The sequence below is a fragment of the Urtica dioica genome, chromosome 9, assembly GCF_054948205.1.
Source record: "Urtica dioica subsp. dioica isolate 48M chromosome 9, U.dioica_male_clone48M_v1_H2, whole genome shotgun sequence".
Classification (NCBI taxonomy): domain Eukaryota; kingdom Viridiplantae; phylum Streptophyta; class Magnoliopsida; order Rosales; family Urticaceae; genus Urtica; species Urtica dioica.
The window spans coordinates 7,739,984-7,767,858 of record NC_142764.1 but is presented as its reverse complement, the minus strand read 5'-3'; the positions used below and the strand labels follow the sequence as shown (position 1 = coordinate 7,767,858).

Here is a 27,875-nt window from a genome sequence, read left to right as displayed (position 1 = left end):
TCCCTTTTTCTCTACCTCTTGGCTGTCCACTATCACATGGCTTACGCCATAAATTTGTTTCCTCTTTTTCCTTTTGGCAAGTATCTTCATTCATCAATGCACAAAATAAATTCTCTCTTTTTCAATATGGAGGGCCACAAAATTTTTGATCTATAACAAGCGTCTACATGTTTCTTTATTTGTTCATGACAATTCAAGAAAAGCCCATGTAGAATTTTCACATAAAATTCCATAAAATGAAATTCAATCCTCAAGGCCCAAATATTATTGTTGGCCGTGTGGATCAATTTACATTGTCATCATATGACAATGTCCAAAATCTTATTTTGACATTTATACCATCTTATGTCCTTATGGATAAAATTACCCTTTAGACAGTTTTGTTAAATATATCTAGTTCAATACTTGAACTTGTTTCGACTTAGCTACTAGTTTAATAAATCCTACTCTAATGACTTGTGGTAGTGACCTCATGGATCCAAATGAACAAAACTTGAGCTAGCATGCTTGGACACAAAAGTTCACAAACCTTTACCAAGTTCTAGCTTAATGTCAACTGACTCAACTAAAGAGTTGACACTGAAAATCTCTCGGTTCAAATGAATGTGTTTTCTACTCAAAATTCTACTTAATTGTGATGAGTGGATTCATTGAATATTATCAATGTTTACCCTTCATGAATATCATCAACTAGATGAGATTTATAAAATTATTATTTTACCCTTCTAGTTGTTATGTCCTCAACTCCTTTGTCGCTTGTGAATAAGTTAGAAACAATGTATTGACGAGGAGCTAACAACTCACATTGATTCATCCAAAAGAGTCATGACTCAATTTGGACACTGGCCAGTTCATTTATCACATTCCAAAGAACAAAACATGAGGTGATATACTTTGCATTTCAGAAATCTTGTACATGAATTTCATATCTATGAGATCTTCACAAAGTTGTTTATGACATCTTCATAACTTAGTACTTCACCAATAGGTCTTGTCTATATCACATAGTGAATCTAGAACTCTGACTTTTTCAAATGAGAATATGTAAGCTATGAAATGACATGTCTCATTTCAGGATTGAGGTAAGCATGATGCAATTCATACATAGTGACGTTGATATATAAGAGGTTAAATGGTTTGTTCTTACATTGTCTCTGGAAGTGCACTGATCAATTTAGTATCTTTAGAAGGTACCTAGGAAGAACTATAGAGTCTCCAACTCTCTATGTCTCATAATCAGACATCATAGGTTCTCATAACAATCATACTAAGATCAATAGCCCTTTGATCCTTAGATTGTGAATATATTGTTTTAAGCAAACCATGAAGAGTTTGTTTATGCAAATCTATAAAGACTAAGGTTTATCATAAAGCTTTAAACAAACAAGGAAGAATGAATGAAAGTTTCAACTCTTTATTAATTATTCAGCAGTTACAAGGAAGAGTTTTCGTAACACTTTATTACATCAAATGTATATAAGTTATGACTACTAATTTTTGTGTGGGCACCAATGCCAACATCTACACCCGAGCTCCCATGGGTGACGAAGCCCTAAATCCATTCGAATAACCCTGTCAAACTATTTGGATACTTTGTAAAATATAACGGGGCCGTAACAAATAATCACCCCTCCAACTGATTAGATAAGCATTTCAAGTAGACGTCACAAAGTCGAACTTGAATACTTAGTGAAATTTCACGTTTTGAAAAATAAGCATTTCATTCAACCATACAAAGTCGAACTTGAATACTTAGTGAAATTTCACGTTTTGAAAAATAAGCATTTCATTCAACCATACAAAGTCGAACTTAAATACTACTTTGAAAAATAAGCGTTTCAAGTCGACCTCACAAAGTTGAACTGAAATAATTCGTAAAAATTTCACACTTGAAAATAAGCATTAGGTCGACGCCATAAAGTCAAGCTGAAATATTTAGTGAAATTTCAAAGCTTGAAAAATAAGCATTTCAGTTCTACCTCACAAAGTCGAAATGCAATACTTAGTGAAATTTCACACTTTAAAAAATAAGCATTTCAGATCGACCTCACAAAGTCAAACTGAAATACTACATTGAAAAAATAAGCATTTCAAGTCGACCTCACAAAATAGAAATGAGATACTTAGTGAAATTTCACACTTGGAAAAAGGAGCATTTCATGTTGACTTCGCAAGGCCGAACTAAAATACTTAGCGAAAATCTTAACATTTTTGAAAAGCAATTAACATGATATTATCACAATATAGCATTCATAAAAAGCAAACGTTCAATATGGCCCCGAGGCCGCCACAATAACAAGTCTTGGTGCGACTCGAACAACCCCATGGCCAAACTGGTAACATCCATAAATTAATTATTACAAAACATCTTGCTCAAAATAACAGGCCCAAAAGAAAACTTATAATTGTTTGAAAATTATTTTTTTAAGAAATGATATAGATAAACTGCTCTATGCCGCATCACTCGGCTCTTCGATCGAGGAAATAGACGCAGAAGTCGCGACATCTGTTGGGTCCGGGACGAGCTCGGGCTCATCGTTGATATCCTTAAACACCATACTCGATTGATCTAACATCAAGCCATGTTGTTCATTCTCCATCCCCGCCGAGGTATCCTCTTGAACATTGTTAGGAGACGACCTCTCCAAGTATGTAGTGAAGACCACGTCCTCCGCGCCAGCAAGTGAAGGGTACAGCTCAGCTAAGAGTTGTGAGGTGAATTTGGTGATGTCATCTTGGGCCTCCTTTAGGTCACCCGTCGCACCTTCTAGCTCATCTTTGACAACGTCCTTAAGCACTCCAACCGTAATCGGCATTGATCCAACTTTTTTAGGATCCTGGCTCTTTTCTCACGAGCAGCGAGATGAGCTTGGTATTTGGCGATCACGCTCATGTACTTAGCTATAGTGACCTTCCTCCCGAGTTGCCTTGTCTTTGATTATCTACGTACTCCGATGCATTTGGGTGACATCTGCATTAACCTTGTTGAGCTCGCCTTGGACATTGACTACATTGGCCAAAAGGAACTTGTTCGCCCCGTCGAGCTGCGCAACGTGGTCCTTCATCGCTTCAACCTTGCCTTGAGCAATGATAAGCTAGAAATTCTTGTTCTCCAGCTTGCTCCAAGAATTTTGGATCTCCAGCGCCATATCCTTGAAGGACTTCTGATCGACCGCAACCTCTTTGAGCTCGACTTTTTTTTGGGCGAGCTCAGCCTCGCACTTCTTGATCTTTTCACCTATATAGGCGATATCACCTGAGAGCCCATCAACTTGCTCAAGTGACATGGCCATCTCTCGAACCTTCTTCTTAGCTTCACGAACCTTGTGCTCATAAGCAGACCCTTTTGTTCATTTCGGCCCCAAACTAAAACACAAAAATAAACGTTCAAAATCTCTATATGTATCAAGTACTTATGGAATTGTGAGAAATGTTTACCTTAGTAGCAGCGCACGACATGCCCTCGTAGGCGTTTGCTCCTATCAGGGATCTCATCTTGCCCAAAGGCATAGTGGGATTCAGAATTTGTCGAAGCAAGAAGGCTGACGAGCTCGGAGACTCGTAAAGACCATAGTCCCACTCGAAGTGAATCACAACATTATTCGAATTCAAGTTCAAAACCAAGTCCGACCCAGCTGAAGAAGGTCCGGACGAGGTCAGTGAGCCGCTCTTCGTCGAGAACTGTCCAACGGAAGCACCTCTTGAGGGTGCTACCTCGACAGGGACAGTTTTAGCGGGCATCTTCTTCTTGCCCTTTGCTTTCTCTTCTCTCTTCTTAGTCTTCTTCTTTTTCTCTTTCTCCACTTCTTTCTCTTTTCCTTTCTCTTTCTCTTTTTCTTCTTCGCCTTTTTATTTTTCTTCTTCCTCGTGCTCTTTTCCTTCCTCAGCTACCTCGATCACCTCATCCTCCTTGTACTTGGTCTTCTTCCTCTCTGTCTTCTTAACCTCTGGGACAGTCTCCGCTCTTGAGTTTGACCTTGACGGAGTAGTTTTCCTCTTCATCACAATATTTGGCAAGACTTTGAATGTCACAACCTCAGGAACGACGGCATCCCCAGTCTCGATCACATCTCTATGTTATTGTCAATCCGATCACCTCCCACCTCAGGGACGGACTCAAAGACCATGTGACTTCCTCAATCTCGTCCACCTCCGGGACCTCCTTGGGGGGAGCAAAGCCTTCACCTGGATAGATGAGCTCTTCTGAGCCGCCTTCTCGGCTTGTCTTGCTCTCTTCTTCTCGGTTGCGTAGTCGATCTCGTCTTCCATGTGATTGCTCGCGCTATCTTCAACCGCGTAAGCAAAATGCACTGTAAAAAAGATAATAATATAAAAAAAATAAGGCAACATAAGAATGAACAAAAGTATTCACCAAATTAAGGATGAATCTTATTTGACCTCGTCCAAAGACTCTCCTTGAAGAATCGGGAGGGTCTGAAAGAAGCCCAGTCACACCGACCAGTTTGGAGCTCGACAAGCTTTATGTCAAAGGCCGTGTTAGGTGTTGGCGCTCCGCGTTGTGCTACATAAAGGAAAATAATAACAAATAAATAATGGCATTCACAGTTATTATTTAAAAAAAAATATGGGCAGTGTAAGATCTCAAATTACCAAGGGTCTTCACCCACTCCGTCCTAAGTTTTTGTTGGAACGAACCCATTGAATGTTTGTTGAACTCGAAGTAAAAATACCTCTTCCCCCAGTTCTTATATTTTCCTAGGGGGATCTTTTATCACACCATGTCTGGGTGCCTTGGTTAAGTAAAAAGTGGTAGGGGTGTGTTTAGAGATCCACTTAACATGGCCAAGCCAAGCTAAATCTATCACAGTCAGCTCAAATTTTTTCTCTTTGGCTAGTGTAATAAGCCCGGAAATCATCCTAACAAAGTTGGGACACATCTGTGGTATGGAGATCTTGAGTGAATCGAGATACTCCAGCACAAGATGATGGATGAGAAAACGAAGTCCACATTCCCTGAAAAATATCTCGTAAATGCAAGAGAAACATTTGTTGATGGTTGCTGCCATCAAGTTCGGACTCGGCATGGCAAGGCGCATCCCCAAAGAAATGTCGAATTCATCAAAGAAATTCTCAAGGCTTGTTTCAGTAACGGTCGAAGGAGATTTAAGATCTCCAACAACATCGTCTAATTTTGTCAAAAAGATGAACTAGGTTTGTGCAGACTGGTCATAGCTACACATGCTACGGACTGGAAAACTCTATAAAAAAATATTTACCTTGAAAAAATCTAGGTTGGACTCAAAAACTTAAAAGCTAAACCTAGGTTGATCTGAGGGATTATGAACAAGATTTATACCTAGCTTAGGAGTTTAAGACTAGAATTGGGTCGAGCTGACAGAAATTCAAAGTTTCTTGACGGCGAACTCAATAAAATTTTATTTCTGGGACGAACTAAAAAAAAAATCTAAAGATCCTAGAGAGGAAATTTCTAGAGAGCGAAATGAAGAAAAGTTAAAAAGAAGAAGAACTGACATGTGATTACTTCCGAGAAGCAATAAATAAGAAGAGTGAACATAACTTTTTCACTTCTCTCTTATTTATTGACATTGATTGGCGAGCCTATCATGTCAGTCAGTTACAACTTCCCAGTCAAGTAGGAATCTCAAACAGTTTCGCCGAAGATCACCAAGTGGTGTCCATCTCGGTGCCTACAGCTGTTCAGTTGACATGACACGCATTCAGGAGTACACGAGTGGCTGACTTAAATTCGAAATTCAAAATGAAAAGACTGGGAATATTTCCGCGTTTTCGAAACATTTTTTTAGTTTATTTCATAAATATTTTTTAAATATACCAGGGGAGTAAGTATGGGTGTAGGATTTGACCTCGTCACTGGAAATATTCAGTTGGGCCCAGGCCCAAGTACACGCTCGAGTTCACCTCAGCTTAAGCCCAGTTCGTCCGAATGAGTTGATTCCTTCACAAAGCTGAGGCCCAACTCGATCAATCCATCTCACCTCTCCTCCGGGAATGGATCTTGACTCCCTCGTCGTCTACCTGTAAGAAATGGTCTTCGTCTGACTATTTCGCCCTCGCCAGCTTAGGTCAGCATGTAGAAGAACTCCTTGACCATCTCCAGTGCGACCACGTGTCTTCCAAATGGACGATCAAGATGATTCGATCTCAACTATAAATAGACTAAGTTTAGCTGAGAAGAGTATTTATTACAATTTTATTATTTATTAAATTTTTTTCAAATTTTAGTTGAGCTCGTCACCTCTCGGAGTTTTGAGCTCGACCCCAATTGCACTATTTCGATTGATAATCAATAAAACATCCTTTTCGATTCGTTGTTTATCACTTCCTCTTTGCTATTTCGTTATAATGTTTCTATTTTTTTAATTAAGTGATTAAAATTATTTATTACTTATCAATATTTAACAAAAACTAAAATAAAAAAATAAAAAAATTACATTACTAAAAAAGAAACATATTACATTTAAATAATTCAACATTAAAAAAACATACATTTGAAATATAGATTACATCATAGTGATTATGTGAATTAGTATATTCATTCGGCAAGTGCTCAATTGATGCATTTCTAAGTTCAATATGAGCGTCTATATTCTTGATTTGTCGGTGTCGAGCTAAGAATTGTTGAAATCGAGCATCTTCATTGTCCGCCATCTCAACTTCTGTATTTGGGACTTCGGCTCATTCTTCAATGGTTGGATTAACATCGCGTTCATCTTCTATTATCATGTTATCATATTATTACACGATGTCATGATATCATGTAACACTTTCTTACTCCATAAGCGGGATGGTCCGGCCACAATTGCAAATCTTTACTTCAACACTCCAATTGCATACTCCACATCCTTTCTACATGCTTCTTGTTTCATTGCAAATAACTTTATTTTTTGACCACGTGGATCATGAATAGTTTGAACAAGGGTTGACCATTTTGGGTATATACCATCAGCTAGATAATAACCCATATTATATTCTTTTCCATTAATGACAAAATTGGTCGGTGGAGCAATACCCTCAACAAGATTAGCAAAAAAGGTGAGATTCCTCTAGCGCATTAATATCATTACTAGATCCTGGTAGACCGAAAAATGCATGCCATATCCAAAGATCATAATCAGCTACAACTTGTAGAATAATAGTAGGAGATCCACTACATCCAGCATATTGACCTCCCCAAGCTGTTGGGCAGTTTTTCCACTTCCAATGCACACAATCTAAACTACCCAATATAATTGGAAATCCTTGACGCTCATTAATGTGGAGTAGCCTGGAAACGTCATTAGCATTAGGTGCTCGAAGATAATGGCGCCTCCAAACACCTCTATAATAGCATGGCAAAATCGTTTCAAGCATTCCAAAGTTGTGGACTCGCCTATTTTGATATACTCATCGGTGGAGTCTGCTTATGATCCATATGCCAACACTCGAAATGTGGCTGTTAGTTTTTGCAAACTAGATACCCCGATTTTACCGAGTCTGTCTCTTCGTTGGAAAAAGTAATTGTCATGCCTTTACACAACATCATGAATTCGAAGAAATAAAGTTTTGCTCATTTGAAATCTTCATCGAAATATTGTATACGGGAATTGAGGATTCTCTGCAAAATAGTCGTTGAAGAGATTGCGAGTGGCATGTTCTTGATCACGTTTGATAACTATATGACCAGGAATAGATCCACGATAAGAGCCTTCGGTATTTAGCATAAAAATTGTTATTTTCAGTAATTTGAGATATGACTTTGTTTTCTAGATCTTCATAATCATCAATATATAAAGAAGAAGAAGAAGAAGAAGAAGAAGAAGAAGAAGAAGAAGAAGAAGAAGAAGAAGAAGATGGTATATACGATGAACTACCATATTGAATATTCATCTTTTATGATGAGAAGAAGTATACGATAAAATAGGTGATGGCATTTTTTCAAGTATGAAACTTATCATTTGTAGAAAGAAACAAATAGATCTAGACCATCGAATTTCTAGATCTAAAATCTAACTGTTGCATTGTATTGTCACATCTTGTCTCTTACATTATCATAAAGAAATAAATAGATCTAGACTGTCGAATTTTTAGATCTAAAATGTAACTGTTGAATTGTATTGTCACATCTTGTCACTTAGCATTATAAAAAAGAAACGAATAGATCTAGACCATCGAATTTCTAGATCTAAAATCTAGCCGTTGCATTGTAGTGTCACATCTTGTCTCTTAGCATTATCAGAAAGAAACAAATAGATCTAGACCATCGAATATCTAGATCTAAAATCTGGCCATTGCATTGTATCGTCACATCTTGTCTTCACCAATTAATTATATAAATAAGACTTACTCCTCAACTCATTTCCTCACAAATTCATTCTTCAACTCATTTCTTCAAACATGACTTCAAGTCGTAGTTCTTCAGGAATTTCCCAAAAAAAGATCAATTTCTGGTCAAGAATTGAAACAGAGTATCATTCAAATAGAATCCAAAAAGTTAGACCGAGAATATCTTTAGAAACTAGAATGGCAACCATTCTTTCTGTTGTTTCGAAAACTAAGGGGATGTGTTAACCAGATTGAAAAATAAAAATCCCAGCGGTGCTTCAGAACAAGGCATTGTAAGTATATATTTTGTCGATAATATTTATACATTACATTTTTTATTTGTACTTACTAACTTTTATCATTATTCTCTTATCAATACGTAATAGTTAACTAAATCGAAGATGTTATTGGTAGAGGATGTGAAATACAAGAGAGGCTTCAAATTCGATCATGTGTGGCCAATTCTTAAGGGAATTGAAAAATTTGCTGGTAACAACTCAAATATCGAATCCCCGGGTCGTAACTATCCTTCATCGTGATCATTTTCTACCGAGTCACCTGTAACCCCCGGTATGAATTCATTTGATCTTAACATGAACGATCAAGAACGCACTTGCAATTTATCTTGAAGACCAATGTGTGTAAAAAAAGCAAAGAGACAACAAAAAGATGCTGAAGAATTTAAAAAATGATGGACAAAAAATGAGAGTCTTGTCTGTACTATTAAAGATTCTAATATTGATAGAATTGAAGTTAAAAGAAAAATATGAATTTCGAAAGAAAAAGATTGAACTAGCTCAAATGAAAGAAGAGAATAAAATTTAATTCATGAATTTGGATACTATATCCGACCCAAATATGTGTGAATTTCTAGTAAAAGAAAAAGAAAAAATTCTGCAAAAAAGAGCACAAACGAACCAATATGAAGAACAAGGAGAATGTTCCCAATATCATGGACCTCAATATCGAGCATCTAATTATCAGTGAAATCAAGTTCAGGGAGATCAAACTCAGGGAGATCAAGCTCAGAGAGATCAAATTCAATGAGATCAAGATCAAGATTTTACTCATTATTATAATTATCTTGACGGAACTGGAAATAATTTTCCAGTAATTAAATTGTCTTTTAAGTATTTACTATGTCTTTAAAAATTATCTTATTGTTTTTAGTTTTTATTATATTTTGTGTGTTTAATTTAAACTTTGTAATGTATGTTTAAATTTTATGTTTTAATTGAATTTTGTTTTAATGTATTTTTGTACTCAATTTGTGAATTTTGGTGTTTTATAAATATTTGTTGGGTTATAAATAAAGTTGGTGTTTAATGAGTTAATAAAAGATTTTTTTAAAGGATGCCGTGTGATACAATGTCACGGCATACATAGTGTTACACTGCATCACACTGCAAATATGTCGCATGAGATAGCGTGATGGAGGGTTTTGTACGTTATATATAGGGATGGAAATTTCGTGTTCGTATCGTAATCGTGTCGTGTTAATCATATTTGCATAAATAACTGCTAGAACCAAATCCGACCATTTATTAATCGTGTTTGAAATCTAGATCCAAATCCGACCGTTTATTTTTTTTACAGATCCATAACCGTTTAAATTAAACCTTTTAATAGTCGTGTTAAATGGTTATTTAACAGTGTTTTAACCGTGTTTAGACATTCGGACTCAATTAATTGCGACATAATTATCAAAAACATAATAGTCATAAGATTAGAATTGTCCTCTTTTTTTTTTGCACTAACTTCCGATACAGCGACACTGAGTCACGTGGCTAACTAATACTTTTGTTTTTCCTTTATTCTTTTCTTATTTTTTCACACACAAAATTTGGCAAAATATATAAAAAAAAAAGGAGGGAAAATAATGAATGGTAAAAGTAAAAAAAATAGATAGTTGTAATTTTATGGAGAATATGGAGGGAATGTTATGGAGGGATATCAAATCTAAATATTAGTATAATTATTTATAGTTTCATGAAATAATAATAGAAATTTATAATTATATGAATGTTTTATTTGGATAAAAATTAGATATTGAATTTGAAAACAAATGGAGGTAATAAGTCATTTTACTATAATTGAAATAAAATAAAATTGAATATTATACGTTATTATGAGACTATAGTTATTGTGATAGTCAAATTTAAATTGTGATTGTTCGATATGAGTTGAATTAAATTGAAATCAAATAAAATTGAATATGATACGTTACTATGAGACTATAGTTATTAATAATACGTTATTGTGATTGTGAATTGAAATCAAATAAATTGAATATGATATGTTATTGTGAGATGATAGTTATTGTGATTGTGAATTGAATTGAATTAAAATCAAATAAAATTGAATATGGTACGTTATTATGAGATGATAGTTATTGTGATTGTTAATTGTGAATTGTGATTATTCGATATGAATTGAATTGAAATAAAACAAAATTGAATATGATATGTTACTATGAGATGATAATTATTGTGATTGTGAATTTAATTGAATTAAAATCAAATAAAATTGAATATGATACGTTATTATGAGATGATAGTTATTTTGATTGTGAATTGTAATGGTTCGATATGAATTGAATTGAATTGAAATAAAATAAAATTAAATATGGTATGTTATTTTGAGACTATAGTTATTGTGACTGTCAATTTTAAATTGTGATTTTTCAATATGAATTCAATTGAAATCCAATATGGGGCTCTGTGTTCGTGCCATAGGCGACCGTTATTATGAGATGATAGTTATTGTGAATTGAAATTGTTCGATATAAATTGAATTGAATTGAAATAAAATAAAATTTGAATATGATACGTTATTATGAGATAATAGTTATTGCGATTGTCAATTTTAAATTGTGATTTTTCAATATGAATTGAATTGAAATTCAATAAAATTGAATATGATACATTATTATGAAACTATAGTTATTGAGATTGTGAATCATGATTGTTCGATATGAATTGAATTAAAAATGAAATCAAATAAAATTGAATTTAATACGTTATTATGATACTATAGTAATCTTGATTGCTCGATATGAATTGTGATTCTTATTGCTCCGGTTAAGTCGATTGGTATACTATTGACTATATATTGTCATACGTGAATTGATATTTATACGAATATACTTTATTTTATTATATCATATTTTCTAATATCAATTCTATGTTTATAATTATAATTTTATGTTTATAGTTATAAATTTATAATTTTACATATATAATATTAATCGTGTTTAAATGGATCATAATCGTGCTATTACTCGTAATCGTGTTAATTGGATCACATTCGTGCGGGTCGTAATCGTGTTTCGTGTCGACCATTTAATAATAGGCTTTTTATCGTGTTACCGTAATCGTATCGTTTTGAACCATTATTTAATCGTGTTAACGTGTTCGATTCAATTAAGAATCGACCCATTTATCAAGATCAAAATCCGCTTTAAATCGTTTCGTAACCGTTTCGTGTTTCGTGCCCGGATCAAATTGCCACCAAATGTTATAGCGTCTAATTGAAGTGGTCCTTATAGATCCGTCCATTTCACAATCCTCTATAAAGAATAATTGCATAACTCAAAGTTTATTAAACTCAAACTTTTCAATGTCATAATTTGTTTATAAATATATGTCAACAAATTCTATCATTTATTAACATATATGTCAAAGTCAAACAAATTTTTTTAACATATATGAAACTCTAAAAAAAAAAGAACAAAAGAGAGTAAAATGGATACAAAATATTCTCTATTTTCTTTTTACTAATAAAATTGTCTAAATTAATGTTTTGATTGAGCACGAAAATTGAGTTATCAAACACTAGTAAATACGTCCATTTTTCCTTTAATGAGATCGGGGTTAGCAGGACAAAGGAAGAACTCGAAATGGCTCTCATCAAAGTCAAACGACGCTTAAGCTTAAAAAGACTAACGCAGCCTGCCACAAGACCATAACCCCGTGTCCTAGCCTTGGGACATGTGCCTCAAAGTAGCCAATCCGTAGGCCTTATAGCCCAGGGCTCATGATTGCAAGTCTTCAGGTAGATTCCAAAACAAAAACTAAATTTAACAGTCCAACCACCACTATAAAATCTACACAAGATTCACCTTCCTAGCCACCAATAATTGTGCAAACATCAAGTCGCTCTCTCTGTTTGTACATTCAAATTGATTAGTCTGTGTAACAACAAAATAAGGCACTTAGCATGATTACAAAAAGGATAATGAAGCAACCATTGACCGCCACCACTTAATTCTAATAATTCTAGCAATTACCAGTATAACCATTTTCAGCCCTCTATATATCGAACCTACTCAGAGAGTATACAGAGGAAGCTCGAGATTGACTTTCACTAAATAATGATGTAGACACATACTTTAAAACCTATAACTTTGTTTATACTTTATATCTTAAATACCATCAGCACCAAAGCTCACGGAAATCACCACGGAATCGGTGTATAACATGCGAATGACTTCACATATCTATAATAGTATCGCATTTTTTTTCCGTTGCCGGTAGTTACCTTGATCAAAGTAACAAATGAAATTTCATAATTTCCATGGAATCTCGAAGTTACTAGTAAACAACACCACCCTTTGGAGGGACAACAAGAGTTCAGAGAGACATCGCAACATTTAGCAGGAATAACTATATATGCTTGACTCACCGATGATATATAATCGACAATTTGACGTGCTAAACTCCGAACATCAAATCCATGATTTTGGAGACCACCGACTTGGTTGGAGAAGCGATGGCACCGCCAGATTGCTTGGCGTTGGTGTTGCCATTTTGCAGATAGTATGAACGAGAAGGGCCACCGAGCGTGTTTGTTTCCCCGGTTTTGGGGGACGGGTGAGGCGGTAAAGTCATGAACCCCTGATTGCTGTTAAGTCTTTCATTCAAAGCTTGCCTTTGCATTGGGTCCAACGATTTCACTCCAACGATGAGTATCCCGTTGATTTGCATCCCGTTCTTGCTTAGTGCCTTCTGTGCATCGGAACGGTTCTAGAAAAAAAAAATATCAGAAAACAGTGTTAACGTTCTTTTATGAAATGCGGATGGTACATTTAAGATAGTGAAAGTGGGGAGGAGAAAAACCTGATATAGAATGTGCATCCAATTGGCGTTTCTCGGGCCGGGAACATGTTTCAGAATCACACCACACTTTTCGAATTCCCTAAAAACCGAATTTGTGTCTGCCGGAGAAAATCTAGAGAGATAAAAGTCAGTAGTGTCATTAAATGACACGATCAAAGGCAGCAAAAATCAGAAGTGAGAACGATACCCATAAACAGTGACCCATTCCTCTTCATTGAAGTTGCCTGTGGGCACGGCGGCGTTCCTCTGCATCTCGGGCCTCGCGACTTCCCTCGGGGGAGGAAGCGTGATGAGAGCGCCAGGCTGGACGACACCTTCGACGGGTGAGCTCTTTCCCTTCTCATCTTGTTCTCCGCCGCTCCTCGAGGGAGACCACCAGTTGAAACCTGCAGAGGAGCTCTTTCCCTGCTGGATTTGCAAGCCCGAGGAAGGGGTCGACACGTCCCGGCCTGAGCCTTGGAAAGGAGACCTGGGATCCGATCTCATCTCCGGGGACACAGGGTAATCAGGGATTCCGGATTCGGGAGAGAAATCGGAGCGGTCCTCGAGGGTGTATACCGGAGGCGGTGAGAGATCTGAGGCCGTGTAGTTGTCGCGCCACAGGGCAGACACCGCCGCTGCTTGCCCGGGGCTCGCAAACTTCCCTTTCCGGGATGATATGGGTGACGCCAAATCTTGGAAAAACAAAGATTGCCTCCCCGATTTAGGAGTTCTGTGTACTGTGGTACTCATCCTCTCGCCTCCTCGGGAATACTGTCTGCACTGTGAACAACACATTACGCCTCTTACTCCTGTGTTTCCTTCCCATATGAACAAACAAAAACCGACTCGAGAAGTCTCTCTCTCACTCTCAAATACCACTAAGCAACCCAAATTTGAATCCAACAATCAGATATGTTGAACTCGTGTACTGAATGAAGACAATAACTAATGCACAGCTGCTCTAGATTTTATTTTTACTTGTTGATATCACTGATCTCACCATTTCCAAATCTATCTGCTAATATAAAGACTTGTACCTCCGCTTGCAATCTCTCAATTGCAATACACACACACACACACACACATATATATATATATACAAGGTTTTAAAAAACGTTAAAAACGTACTTACTGAGGCGTGGAAACGGTAAAACGCCCGGAAAACGACTCAGTAACGTGCGTTTTAGGTCTGGAAAATGAGGCGTACGCCTTGCTGGGATTTTTTTACGTGAATGACCTTGCTTGAACACCACTTTGCAGATTTGGGCTTGTTTCATTTACTTTTATTCAGTTTCAACTAAGAAAAACGCAACCCTAAACTTTTAAGTAAAAAATTCAGGACAAAATCCCCCAAAATCCAATACACGAGCAAAAACCATCATCTAAGCCCAAATATCAGGGACCCTTGAATGCTCTACCTGGTATATCTTGATTAGGCTTTGCCAAAAACGGAATTTGAATTTCAGACGATTTCAAATTACATAAACTAAAAACAACAAAAATTACCGAGTAAAAAACACATCAATTATATATTTTCGCAACGAAATAGGGAATTCAAGCAATGCTAATTAACACGTCAACAAAAAAAAAAAAATTAACTGAAACTAAGAGTTCGAACATCACCTGGTGGTCGTGCCGATGAGACGGTGCGATACGGCGAGCAATTGGTAGCGTTGGCGAGAGGGTTTTCTAAACGCACAGGTATCAATGCATCAGTAGAGTTACTTACTAGGTTTTTATTAATTATATTTTTTTTCTTTTTATATTTAATTCTGTTCAAAGTCAGTAGATATAGACCTGTATTTTATCTTTTTAATTTATTCAAATTTTTATCCGTAGTTCCCATTGATTTTACTTTAATATCTTTTTTTCTTTCTAATTAGTTTTTTTTTTTTTTTTTTTTGTAGATTTAAAAGTAATAGTAAATTCGATGTATATGGTAGTGATTTAAAATTAATGTGTAGTTCTTTTTTTATATTAAGGAAAGTGATGTACATGATATTTGTAATGAAGTTTTTTTTATCACAGGTATTTATAGCAATATCATATAAACATAAATATGTGTGGTGATCATATATATCACAGGTGTTTATAGCAATTTGAATTCATTAGACTTAGTAATATCATATAAACATAAATATAAAATACATGTTATCTCTTAACAATATGCATTTGACAATATATATTAATTCTCTATCATTATGTTAAACTTATTTAGTTAATATATAGAAAATAATTCAAACCAAAATCAGAAGATTTTTTTTTTGGTTCAATAGAGCAGCAACTTGAAAGTACGTCAATATGATATAATATTTGAACTTTTTATTTATTGATATATGTATATAAATATATATATATATATATATATAAATTTATTAATATTAAACTTCATGTAATATGATAATCTCTCACAACCAAGTTATATCAGAAAATTATATATTATAGTGATCCATAAATTTGATGTTGAATATTGAACAAATTTTTAATTTTTATTTTTAATAAATACTTTTTGTATAGCTTATTATTTGCCAGTTTGAAACCACAAACCCTTTTAAAATTTGTTAAGTAAGAATTTTTTTGTAACTCGGCTTGTGTATACTGGAATCAAAGAACAAGTTTTCCTTGAATCAAGTGCTTGTTGCAAATTATTTAAGGTCGATTTAAGATTTCGGAATGAGTTTTCAGAAGTTTCGAGTTGGACTTGAATGAGATTTTCGGTGAATTTTTGAGTACTAATGAGTGTCTCGAGAGTGAAAATAATTTTTGAAACACTTTAAATATATTGAAAATAAATTAAAATCAAGGGGAAAATTTCTTAGTTTATTTTCTAAGTCGTCTCCATTTATTTATGGATGAGATATTGAGTTTTGAGAATGAAGGGTTCTATTTGCAACATAAGTGAAAGTCTTGTGGTGGAAAAGTCGAAGGCAAAGGAAGTAAGGGGTTTAACAGCAATTATTTTTCATCTTTCACTCTTCCACCGCTTGAAACTCACCTAAAGCCTTCAATACTCTTATACCTCATCACATCTCACGCAACAAAGAAAAAAAAAAGAGAATTAAATATCGCTCTGAGCGATTCCGATAGAGTGAGAGAGCGATAAAGAGAAATTTCGAGATAGAGAGACGGAGAGAGAGAGAGAGAGAGAGAGAGAGAGAGAGAGAGAGAGAGAGGCTCAAGTCTATCGTTGCCCGAGTGTGTAGGTGAGTTCTTCGTCTCGTTCTTTTCTCCGTTCTTTTTTTTTTTCATCCGCATTCTTCTTCTTCTTCTTCTTCTTCTTCTTCGGATTTCGTTGGAACTCACTTTTTGGCTTGGGTTCGTGCTCACTTAACGTGTGATTATCTCCATTAAGGTTTACAATGGCACACTGGGGGACCACACTTAAAGAACGGTTTTGCTGATTACCTTCAGGATCCGCAGAATCCTTTGAATCCCATCTTAGAAGGCCAGTCTTCGTCGTATGCCTTGTCCCACATCCCACTACATTCAGTGGAGTTAAAGAGACACTTATATGGGGACATTGGTCATTCATCATCTCTACTTGGATGAATCTACTTCATGTACCCAACGGCCATTGTGTGGCGGTTGTTACCAATCCGTTCTCTAGCCCAGCTCTTGACAATTGGCGTCGTGATGCTACTCGGTAGCGTATCCGATTGCGCTTAGGCAATGTTTAAGATAAAGCTAAATATTTCTTTATGAGCCTCGGGAGGAGTTTGTTTAGTAGGTCAGGGTGATGTACGATAGTTCTATGGGGTTTCATTTTGTGTGTAAATAGTGACGAGGGAATGAGTTGTTTTCTTGAATTTCCCACCTGACTAAGCCTTAGAGTGGGCTAGTCTATTTTTTGCTGTAAAGTCCTCTTGTTAGAAGAAGGAGAATGGATGTGTGATCGAACAAGCATGAGATTGAAACAATATGGAGCTTGGATGCTCGTTTTGTGTTAGATATGTTGGTACACACATATGTAATGTGTGTTTCCGTTTTGTATGAAACTTTATTTTCTCGTTCCTTGTGTTTTTATTATGCGTTATTACTGCGAAATTTCTTTCTATTAATTAGAAACGCTTATCCTTTTTTCTACGTATAGGATATAGTAAAACATGCCTCTGAGAGGATCACAATCTGGTGAATACAATACCGAGGGCCTATTGCTAGCCTTGCCAGAATTCAACAAATTTTGGAAAGGCAAGTTGTTGAAGCGGCTAGAAGGAATCAACATGTTGATGAATAATTGGAATGCCAAAACCAAATGATTGCGGAGTTGCTAGAGAGGATCAATGCGCAACCTTCGCCAAATTTTGTACCTCCAATGGTGAATCTGTCAGGAATATTGCTCCTCGAGGATAATAAATAAACATGAATGTTAGTGAATATAATAGAAAGTTTACTTTATTAGCATTATTGATTAGTGAGTTGTTTACTAGTTAGAATCAATAACAACCATCATCTATAATCTCCATATTAAACCAAATTATATGTTGGGCATCTAAGTTTGGGTGATGAGCTAAAACATGGTCGGTGATTGATCCGTGCTTGGATAGCTTGATCTAAAATCACATATGTGGGACACAAGTGAAAAATTGATCACTTGGGGAGAGCATTCTACACATTTGATATGTGTACGACTTGGACAGACTTTGGTTGTGGATGTTTCATTTAAGCACCGTTACAACACACTAACCGAGGTCGCTATGACAGTCTAAGTCTTAAGGTGGTCACGGATTTCTAAGTTGTATTACCTAGCTCTTTGACCCATTCGTTAATGACTACTTGAACATGCATAAATACTTATGTCTTAGGAATTCAAGATATGATTTGAGCGAAAAATGATTCACAAATACAGTATCCAACCTTCCTGAAAGAAGGTCAATGTCACTCACCTAAGAGTTGATTCAAGAACCCGATGATTGCACGCACTTTCATAATAAGTACGTACGAAAGAATCTTTTCTTGGATAAGCAACGATGCTTAAGGCTCCTATTAAAACTCTCAATAATTAACGCTTGAATATGTTAGCCAAATAATTATTTCAAAATAAAATTATAATATAAAAGGGCAAAGAGGTGAATTGATTAAATCGAAATTGCCTAAAAACCCGTATTGACTAGATGTTAAAAATATGTAAAGATTGGCTATTTTTTAATTGACAAACTTTTAAGTGGCGTAGATTGTGCAATATCTCTTAAAAAAAAGTATTAAAATTCAAAAAAAAAAAAAAAATCGTGAAATCAATGGTTAAGATGAAAAAAAATGAGGAAAAAGAAGCGAACAAGAAGAAAAGCCTTTTTATTTAGAACTACAATCCATCAATTTAAGAAGATCATCCGTCTGTAAGAGGTACACTCCAGAATACTGATTTTTATTTATATACTAGTTATAAATAAAATCGAGTTGTGGTTCAAAACGGGGCTGAAAGTGGCTCCGCAATAAGCTTATCTTGATCATCAACAGACGCAGAAGTAGAACTCCCGGTGCACGTGCATTGACAAGCCATTATTTCAACATCAACTTGAGCCTTTTTTGCAATGAACTCAACGACTTGATCGTCAACTATAACATCATCATGATCATCATGATCTTCTTCTCCGTCTTCGCTTATGATCTGCTTTATCTTCTTTATTGAGCCGACGTGTCTCAGTCCCTACAAGAAATTATATACATCAATTTCACTATATACATACGTTTAGGTACTAAGATTATACAAATACCACACATAATAATAAGTAATAACCTCAAAGAATATGATTTTGGCATCACTAGGTTTCATCTTTTGAGCCACATCTGCAGCTTCTTCCTGTATAAAAAAAAAAAAAATTAATGTCAAATGTGTGATGGCAATGGATAATTTTAAAAATAATATATATATATATATATATACCCTAGCATCGTTGAGTTCACATCCCTTTAAGGTTCTAGGCTCTAGTTCAATGGCGCAACATACGTTAGCCATTACTGAAACTTAAGCTTATAATTATCAGATGTTCTATTTCACAGCGAGTGAATATCACCAATTTTATTAACAGCATTTGACACTCGTGCATGTAAACACCATTATAGCCGTATATATATAGCTTAGGGGGTAGATTAATATGACCAAACCAATTTGAGCTGAAGCAGAAACTATCGGCGATATTTTATCAGGTTGTCACGGACTTGCTATAAGCGTTTATCAAAAAGAAATATTTAAACTCTCAGTCACTCGTTCACTTATTCACTCGTTTCTCGTGGAGTAACTTCTTCACGGGCTCATTTTTCTTTTATGTTACTTTACCATTTATTTTCCTGTGGGCATTTAACTGTTTGACTAAAAATCATATGGATATTGTTATGTTGTGGTTTTTATAGTGCTGGGTAGTCTCAATCTTGTGGAAATGGTATTATTTGTGTGCGCATTGGCCTATTAAATAGCTGGCATTTAGGTTTTGTTATTCCAACAACTACCTATCTTGATCGTGACAAAGAATGGACTTATGGTTAAATAGGCCATTAAACTTGATAAACTAGTAAAATATTTAAGGTTCATACAAAAAAACAAAAAAATTAGGTAAATAACCAATTAAAATGTTTAAAATTATTATATGCTCAACGTTTCGTAAATCTTAGATAACTATTCATAATGTTGACGTACCATAATAAATAGAAGTGACTATTTATCTAAAATTTACGTCTGTAAATATATGAAAGTGATTATTTACCTAAAATTTACGAAACATTGATTATTTAGCAATGTCAAACTGTAAATGTGACTATTTAGTTAATGGACCTTAAAATAAAAATAACAAAATAACTAAAATTTATAAAAATGTGCAAATAACAAATTTCAATAATATATCTTTGACACTATAATTAAATTTTTTGCTAATTCATTAATTTCGAATGGCAATTATGTATACTTTTTCATTATTAATATTCTCCTGATTGCTGGCACGTACCCACCCACATAAGACACTATCTATTGCTTGGGTGACAGACAGAAAATGTCTGTTTCGCTTGTTCGCGGATATTTTTGTTTTTTTCTTCTTTTAAAATTGAATTGTTTGTGTGTGTTTCTAAAATAATTTGTAAAATTTTATTTTATTCAAAAACTCACTTATATATATATTTTTTTTTTACAGTGGATTTGCTTTTACAAAATCAATTGAATCATTTGATTGAAAAAATGTAGTTAATAATTAGGAACATACATGAATATGATAACTATTGATAGAATGATAAACAAATATCAAATGGTTGACATTTTCACCATTGTTTAATAACACAAAATTTTAGAAACAAGTTGTTAAAATCACCATCATTGGATAACTGTTATTACTCCTGTTTTTTTGCTTGATGTATAGGCCATTTATTTCCAATGTTGACACGATGGACATGGACACAACTAAAGACACATTTCCACAATTTTTTATAACTGGTATGGTACTCTTAAGATGTCGCGGACAAGACGTAACAAAACCTGGTCGTTTATCATTATTTCCATCGAGTAAAACTATACAGGTTGATCTTGGAGTACCATACGTATATTGAAGTTTTAAGCCTCGAAAAAAAATAGGCCTTTTAAAAAAAATGAAAAAATAATGATAATAAAGTATATACATATATAGAATTTCAGCCATCAATTTTAAAAATTAATTAAAGCTAATTAAACCTTATTTGACATTCCAATTTTTTAAAATCTAAGTCGGACTACTTAATGTTACGCCATCATTTTCACAAGATAAAAATGATACTCCGAGAGCAAAAATGACAAGAATTGGCAAAGTTCCAGACCTAACTATCGAAACCATCGTTATGCATACCATCGGCAAAGTTCAAGACCAAACTATCGGCGTCTCAAAACCTTTGGTAAAGCAAGACTATGGCCATACCATCGGCAAAGTTTGAGATCAAACTATCGGCGACCTAAAGCTTTTGGCAAAGCAAGACTATCGGCGAAGAGAAGAATCCTTGAATTATCGGCTGTCATATTATCGGCGAAGTTCAAGACCAAACTATCGGCGTCCTAAAATCTTCGGCAAAGTAAGACTATCAGCAAAGACAAGAATCTTTAAACTATCGGCGGACAAGACTATTGGCACAAAATAATCGGCGTTAGACCATCGGCGAACTTCATGGCCGAGACTATCGGCATAAAACTTTCGGCGAGCTTCATGGCCGAGACTATCGGCGTGGAACTATCGGCATAGAACTATCGGCATCCAAGGCACACCATCGGCCAAAAACAACCTCCAAGTCTCAATTGCCTCCAAAACCCACTCAAACTCCAAGATGAAAAACTATAAATACCCCCTCTCCATCCACTCTCAAGGTAAGTCTTTCTCGACTTAGAAATTATCTGTTACACTCCCGACTCACTATATTTTTCTCTCTCAACACTTGAGACGAGAGATAAGCCCCTACCTCAACTAATGTTGAGCGTCAGAGAGCGCGCCAGGGGAAACCCCTCCGCGTCCCTCTTGTTCACGTTTCTTGTCTTTTCAGACGAAGAACACAACGAACACGAAGAACCCGAAGAACACGACTAACTAGAAGGACTCGACGAATCCGAAGATCGTGAAGAACCCGATGAACTCGACGAACACGAAGGTGAACTAATCACGGAGTGACGAGAAACTAAAAACCTCTTTCTGGCGAGGCAAAGACGATGAGAAGAGAAGATTTCACCACACCCTGCTGTCAATGGTGCCCACAAGAAGAGTAGTAGTCTTTACTTATGTACATTAGATGTAATAAAGTCTCACGGAGACTTTTGCTTGTAACTGCTGAATCATTAATAAAAGTTGAAACGTTCATTCATTCTTCCTTATCTATTTGAAAATTTATGATAATCTATAGTCTTTAGTCCTTAAACAAACCTAACAACATATGAAGAGACAAATGTAGATTTGCATGAACAAACTCTTCATGGTTTGCTTAAAACAATATATTCGCAATCTAAGGATCAAAGGACTATTGATCTCAGTACGATTGTTAGGAGAATCTATGATGTCTGGTGATGGGGCATAAAGAGTTGGAGACTATATAGTTCTTCTAGGTATCTTTTGAAGGTACTAAATTGACCGGTGCACTTCTAAAGACAGAATAAGAGCAAACCATTTAACATCTTATGTCTCGAAGTCACTACGTATGAATTGCATCATGCTTACCTCAATCTTGAAATGAGACATGTCAGTTCATAGCTTACGTATTCTCATTTGAGAAAGTCAGAGTTCGGAATCACTATGTGATTCTGAACAGGACCTATTGGTAAAGTACTAAGTTATGAAGGTGTCATGAGGAACTTTGTGAAGATCTCATAAATATGGAATTCATGTACAAGATTGCTAAAATGCAATATATATCACCTCATGCTTTGTTCCTTGGAATGTGAATAAATGAATTGGACAATGTCCAAATTGAGTCATGACTCTTTTGGATGAATCAATGTGACTTGGTAGCTCCTCGTCAATATATTGTTTCTAACTTATTCACAAGCGACAAAGGAGTTGAGGAAATAACAGCTAGAAGGGTAAAATGGTAATTTTGTAAATTCTATCTAGCAGATGATATTCATGAAGGGTAAACATAGATAATATTTAGTGGATCCACTCATCACAAATAAGTTGAATTCTTAAGTAGAAAATAAATTCATTTGAACTGAGAGATTCTCAGTGCCAACTCTTTAGTGGAGTCAGTTGACATTAAGCTAAACTTGGAAAAGGTTTGTGAACTTTTGAGTCCAAGTATGTTAGCTCAAGCTTTGTTCATTTGGATCCATGAGATCAGTATCACAAGTCCTTTCGAGTAGGATTAGTGAAACTAGAAGCTAAATCAAAACAAGAACTAGACAAGTTTTACGAAAATTGTCTAAAGGGTATTTTTGTCTTTTTGGACACGTGATGAAATGAATGTCAATAAATAAGTTTTTTGACATTGTCATATGATAAATGACTTAGATCACTCGGCCATAACAAGTTATTTGGGCCTTGAGGATTAATTTCATTTCATGGAATTTTACTTGTAAATTTTACTAAGAAAACAATTCTAACATGTCACAAAATTAGTAAACTTTCGAAAACGATTTTCAAGCTCATAATTTTAATTACATGTACATGCATATCTTTGACCATACCTCTGATACCATTTGTTGGAATTGATCTAGGGTTAAGAAAAAGTTTAACGGTTCGAGCAAGTGGCGGAATTTAAAAATTTTCTTTAAAACAAGTAAAACGATTTTACTAACTTAGACAAAGAGCAAGTACATATAATTTGAAATTATAAACGAGCATTATAAGTTTACTAACCTTAGAGAAACTTGAACGTTGAGAAGCCTTTGGATGGTTGAAACGTTCGCCTCTCATCGCAGCACGTCTCTCTTCTTTCCTCGGGAACTCGAGCTACCACGAAAGTTTCTATTAGAAGAATCACTCGAAAAAGAAAGGAATTAGTGTTTGGGCACTTTTAAACACGACGACTCAAGAACAAGTCTTAGAGTCGAAGAGCTAAAACAATAGGTCAATTGTGGACCTAGGTTCCAAAACAAAAATGAAAAGAAAACTAGAGAGAGAGAGAGAGGGAAGGGGCGGCAACCACAAGTTCTAGAGAGAGAAGCTCTCAATCTCTAACTTATGTGGGATGAATGAATTGAGAGCAATAAGGGTCCTATTTATAAGAGAAGGGTTGGCCGTGGAAAGAAGTAGTTTCCTCTTTTTTTCCAAGCATTCATGAGCAAATCTTATTTCCTCTTTTCCCTTTGCCTTACACGTCCATAATGCCTTCTAGAAGGCCTTGGATTTGTTTCCTCTTTTGTTCTTTCTCTTGGTTGGCCGCCCATTTGATTCTCTCCTAGAGGAAATTTGTTTCATCTTTTTCTTTTGGCATATATCTTCATACATTAATGCACAAAATTGGCTCTCTTTTTCTTGGGTTGGACGTGCACACCTTCTAGAAGGGGCTTCTAGATTTTTCTTCATTTGTTCATGACAACATAAGAAAAGTTCCATTAATAATTTTCAAGTAAAATTCTATGAAATGAAATTAATCCTCAAGGCCCAAATTCTTTAATATGGCCGAGTGGTTTTTAAATCATTTGTCATCATATGACAATGTCAAAAATTTATTGACATTCATTTCGTCCTATGTCCTAAAAGACAAAAATATCATTTAGACAATTTTCGTAAAACTTGTCTCGTTCTTGTTTTGACTTAGCTTCTAGTTTAACTATTCCTACTCGATATGATTTGTGACAGTGACCTCATAGATCCAAATGAACAAAGCTTGAGATAAATAGTTGGACTCAAAAGTTCACAAACCTTTTCCAAGTTTAGCTTAATGTCAACTGACTCCACTAAAGAGTTGACACTGAAAATCTCTCGGTTCAAATGAATTTATTTTCTACTTAAGAATTCAACCTCATTGTAATGAGTGGATCCACTGAATATTATCTATGTTTACCCTTCATGAATATCATCAGCTAGTCGGGATTTACAAAATTACCATTTTACCCTTCTAGCTGTTATTTCCTCAACTCCTTTGTCGCTTGTGAATAAGTTAGAAACAATGTATTAACAAAGAGCTAACAAGTCACATTGTTTCATCCAAAAGAGTCAAGACTCAATTTGGACACTGGCAAGTTCATTTATTCACATTCCAATGAACAAAGCATGAGGTGATATACATTGCATTTCAGCAATCTTGTACATGAATTCCATATCTATGAGAACTTCACAAAGTTACTCATGACATCTTCACAACTTAGTACTTCACCAATAGGTCCTCTTCAGAATCACATAGTGAGTCCGAACTCTGACTTTCTCAAATGACAATACGTAAGCTGTGAAATGTGTCTCATTTCAGGATTAAGGTAAGCATGATCCAATTCATACGTAGTGACTTCGAGACATAAGAGGTTAAATGGTTTGTTCTTATTTTGTCTCTAGAAGTGCACTGGTCAATTCAGTACCTTCGGAAGATACCTAGAAGAACTATAGAGTCTCCAACTCGCAATGTCCCATAACCGGACATCATAGATTCTCCTAACAATCGTATTGAGGTCAATAGTCCTTTGACCCTTAGATTGCGATTATATCGTTTTAAGCAAACCATGAAGAGTTTGTTCATTCAAATCTACATATGTCTCTTCATGTGTTGTTAGATTTGTTTATGGACTAAAGACTAAGGTTTTATCATAAAGCTTCACACAAGGAATAATGAATGAACGTTTCAACTTTTTATTAATAAATAAGCACTTACAAGCAAGAGTCTTCGTGAGACTTTATTACATCAAATGTACAATAGTAAAGATTACAACTCTTTTTATGGGCACCATTGACAACAAAAGCTCCTTCTAGAAGCCTTGGCCGTCGAACATAGCAAGAGAAAGAGAGATTATTTTGTGCATTGATGTATGAAGATACTTGCCAAAAGAAAAAGAGGAAACAAATTTCCTATACAAAGAAGTGATATGGGAGGCAAAGAGAGAGAAAAACAAAAGAAGAAACAAATCAAAGGACTTGCATGGCAAGCCTTGGCCGTGTGACATACGAGAGAAATAGGTAATATTTGCTCATGAATATGTGATATTCTATAGAAGAGGAAACTACCTTTTTGAAGGAAATCCTTCTCCTATAAATAGAGCCATCATTCTCATTGTTTCTCATCCCACACAATTTAGAGATTGAGAGTTTCTCTCTCTAGACCTTGTGACCGCCCTCTCTCTCTCTCTAACTCTTTTCGTTTTTGTTTTGGCACCTAGGTCCATATTTGACCTAGCGTTTGTTTTAGTTCTTCGACTCTAAGACTTGTTCTTGAGTCGTTGTGTTTAAAAGTGCCACACGTTTATTCCTTCTTACCTCGAGTGATTTATGTGATAGAAACTTTCGTGGTTACTCGAGTTCCCGAAGAACGAAGAGAGAAGAGCTGCGTGGGGAGACGAGTGATTCAACCTCCATAAGCTTCTCAACGATCAAGCTTCATAAATGTTAGTAAACGTGTAATCGCTGTTGGATAGTTTTAATAATAACATGTGGTTGCTCTTTGTCTAGGTTAGTAAAAAATCGTTTTACTTGTTTAAAGAAACTTTTTATTTTCCGCCGCTTGCTAGATGCGTTAAATCTTTTTCTCAACCCTAGATCAATTCCAACACACCCAACCTACATGCGGTCATAGGGTCCGGCCCTAGACCGAACCACAGACGATTCTAAGTGTTGACCAAAAAACGGTGTTAACATTTTGGTGATAAACGGAGGGGCACTCAAAGATAACCATGAGTTCCCATTGGAGAATTCACTTTCTCTGTTAGAGATCACAAAACTCACGAACGAAAAATGGTTAGGCACCTAGCCATCTCTGAGGGCGGCACCCCTCCGTCGGAAAGTATCGCACTCCACTCTCGGGCGGAGCCTTAAGACGAGGCGAATAAGAACAATATATTCGCAATTTAAGGATCAAAGGAGTATTGATCCCAGTACGATTGTTAGGAGAATTTTTGATGTTTGGTTATGGGGCATAGAGAGTTGGAGACTCTATAGTTCTTCTATGTATCTTCTGAAGGTACTGAATTGACCATTGCACTTCTAGAGACAGAATAAGAACAAACCATTTAACATCTTATGTCTCGAAGTCACTACGTATGAATTGTATCGTGCTTACCTCAATCCTGAAATGAGACATGTCATTTCATAGCTTACGTATTCTCATTTGAGAAAGTCAGAGCTCGGACTCACTATGTGATTCTGAATAACACCTATTAGTGAAGTACTAAGTTATGAAGATGTCATGAGTAACTTTGTGAAGATCTCATATCTATGGAATTCATGTACAAGATTGCTGAAATGCAATGTATATCACCTCATGCTTTATTCATTGGAATGTGAATAAATGAACCGGCTAGTGTCCAAATTGAGTCATGATTCTTTTGGATGAATCAACGTGACTTGTTAGCTCCTCGTCAATACATTGTTTCTAACTTATTCACAAGCGACAAAGGAGTTGAGGAAGTAACATCTAGAAGCATAAAATAGTGATTTTGTAAATCCCATCTAGTTGATGATATTCATGAAGGGTAAACATAGATAATATTTAGTTGATCCACTCATCACAATTAAGTAGAAAATAAATTCATTTGAACCGAGAGATTCTCAGTGTCAACTCTTTAATGGAGTCAGTTGACAGTAAGCTAAACTTGGAAAAGGTTTGTGAACTTTTGAGTCCAAGTATGTTAGCTCAAGCTTTGTTCATTTGGATCCATGAGGTTACTGTCACAAGTCATTTCGAGTAGGATTAGTTACACTAGAAACTAAGTCAAAACAAGAACTAGACAAGTTTTACGAAAATTGTCTAAAGGGTATTTTTGTCTTTTTAGACATGTGATGAAATGAATAATTTTTTTGACATTGTCATATGATGACAAATGACTTAGACCACTCGGCCATAATAAGTTATTTGGGCCTTGAGGATTAATTTCATTTCATGGAATTTTACTTGAAAATTCTT

The 27,875-nt window shown here is 35.4% G+C and overlaps 2 protein-coding genes and 1 long non-coding RNA gene across 6 annotated transcripts; all 3 read right to left on the bottom strand.

Annotated features, from left to right (window-relative positions):
• Positions 1 to 2,325: 2,325 nt before the first annotated feature.
• On the bottom strand, positions 2,326 to 5,369 carry LOC149384775 (uncharacterized). Of its 2 annotated transcripts, XR_016301202.1 has the most exons (4): positions 4,612 to 5,363; positions 4,399 to 4,522; positions 3,439 to 4,310; positions 2,326 to 3,366 (listed from the first exon to the last, which is right to left on the bottom strand). It is a non-coding gene; the product is annotated as an uncharacterized LOC149384775 (long non-coding RNA). The 2 variants fall into 2 exon arrangements; XR_016301201.1 differs by having other exon boundaries at positions 2,326 to 4,310; positions 4,612 to 5,369.
• Positions 5,370 to 12,149: 6,780 nt separating this feature from the next.
• On the bottom strand, positions 12,150 to 15,197 carry LOC149384774 (mitotic phosphoprotein N' end (MPPN) family protein). Of its 3 annotated transcripts, XM_089627365.1 has the most exons (5): positions 15,027 to 15,197; positions 13,609 to 14,178; positions 13,422 to 13,533; positions 12,988 to 13,328; positions 12,150 to 12,467 (listed from the first exon to the last, which is right to left on the bottom strand). In XM_089627365.1, exons 2-4 carry the CDS (start codon positions 14,151 to 14,153, stop codon positions 13,017 to 13,019), a joined length of 969 nt encoding a protein of 322 aa, XP_089483491.1. In that variant the 5' UTR covers positions 14,154 to 14,178; positions 15,027 to 15,197; the 3' UTR covers positions 12,150 to 12,467; positions 12,988 to 13,016. The 3 variants fall into 3 exon arrangements, with proteins under 3 accessions (XP_089483491.1, XP_089483490.1, XP_089483489.1); XM_089627364.1 differs by lacking the exon at positions 12,150 to 12,467 and having other exon boundaries at positions 12,745 to 13,328; positions 13,609 to 14,183; XM_089627363.1 differs by lacking the exon at positions 12,150 to 12,467 and having other exon boundaries at positions 12,745 to 13,328; positions 15,027 to 15,195.
• Positions 15,198 to 18,672: 3,475 nt separating this feature from the next.
• LOC149384773 (uncharacterized) lies at positions 18,673 to 19,443 on the bottom strand. Its single transcript, XM_089627382.1, has 3 exons — positions 19,285 to 19,443; positions 19,138 to 19,200; positions 18,673 to 19,047 (listed from the first exon to the last, which is right to left on the bottom strand). The coding sequence occupies exons 1-3, from the start codon at positions 19,354 to 19,356 to the stop codon at positions 18,805 to 18,807; spliced, it is 378 nt and encodes a 125-aa protein (XP_089483508.1). The 5' UTR covers positions 19,357 to 19,443; the 3' UTR covers positions 18,673 to 18,804.
• Between the last annotated feature and the right edge of the window lie 8,432 nt (positions 19,444 to 27,875).

Coding starts and splice junctions, on each gene's coding strand:
- LOC149384774 (XM_089627365.1), bottom strand. CDS start 14,153: ATGAGTACCACAGTACACAGAACTCCTAAATCGGGGAGGCAATCTTTG. Junction 13,534..13,608: donor GAATGGGTCACTGTTTATGG/GTATCGTTCTCA, acceptor TTATCTCTCTAG/ATTTTCTCCGGCAGACACAA. Junction 13,329..13,421: donor GGATGCACATTCTATATCAG/GTTTTTCTCCTC, acceptor TTTTTTTTCTAG/AACCGTTCCGATGCACAGAA.
- LOC149384773 (XM_089627382.1), bottom strand. CDS start 19,356: ATGGCTAACGTATGTTGCGCCATTGAACTAGAGCCTAGAACCTTAAAG. Junction 19,201..19,284: donor GTGAACTCAACGATGCTAGG/GTATATATATAT, acceptor TTTTTTATACAG/GAAGAAGCTGCAGATGTGGC. Junction 19,048..19,137: donor CCAAAATCATATTCTTTGAG/GTTATTACTTAT, acceptor AATTTCTTGTAG/GGACTGAGACACGTCGGCTC.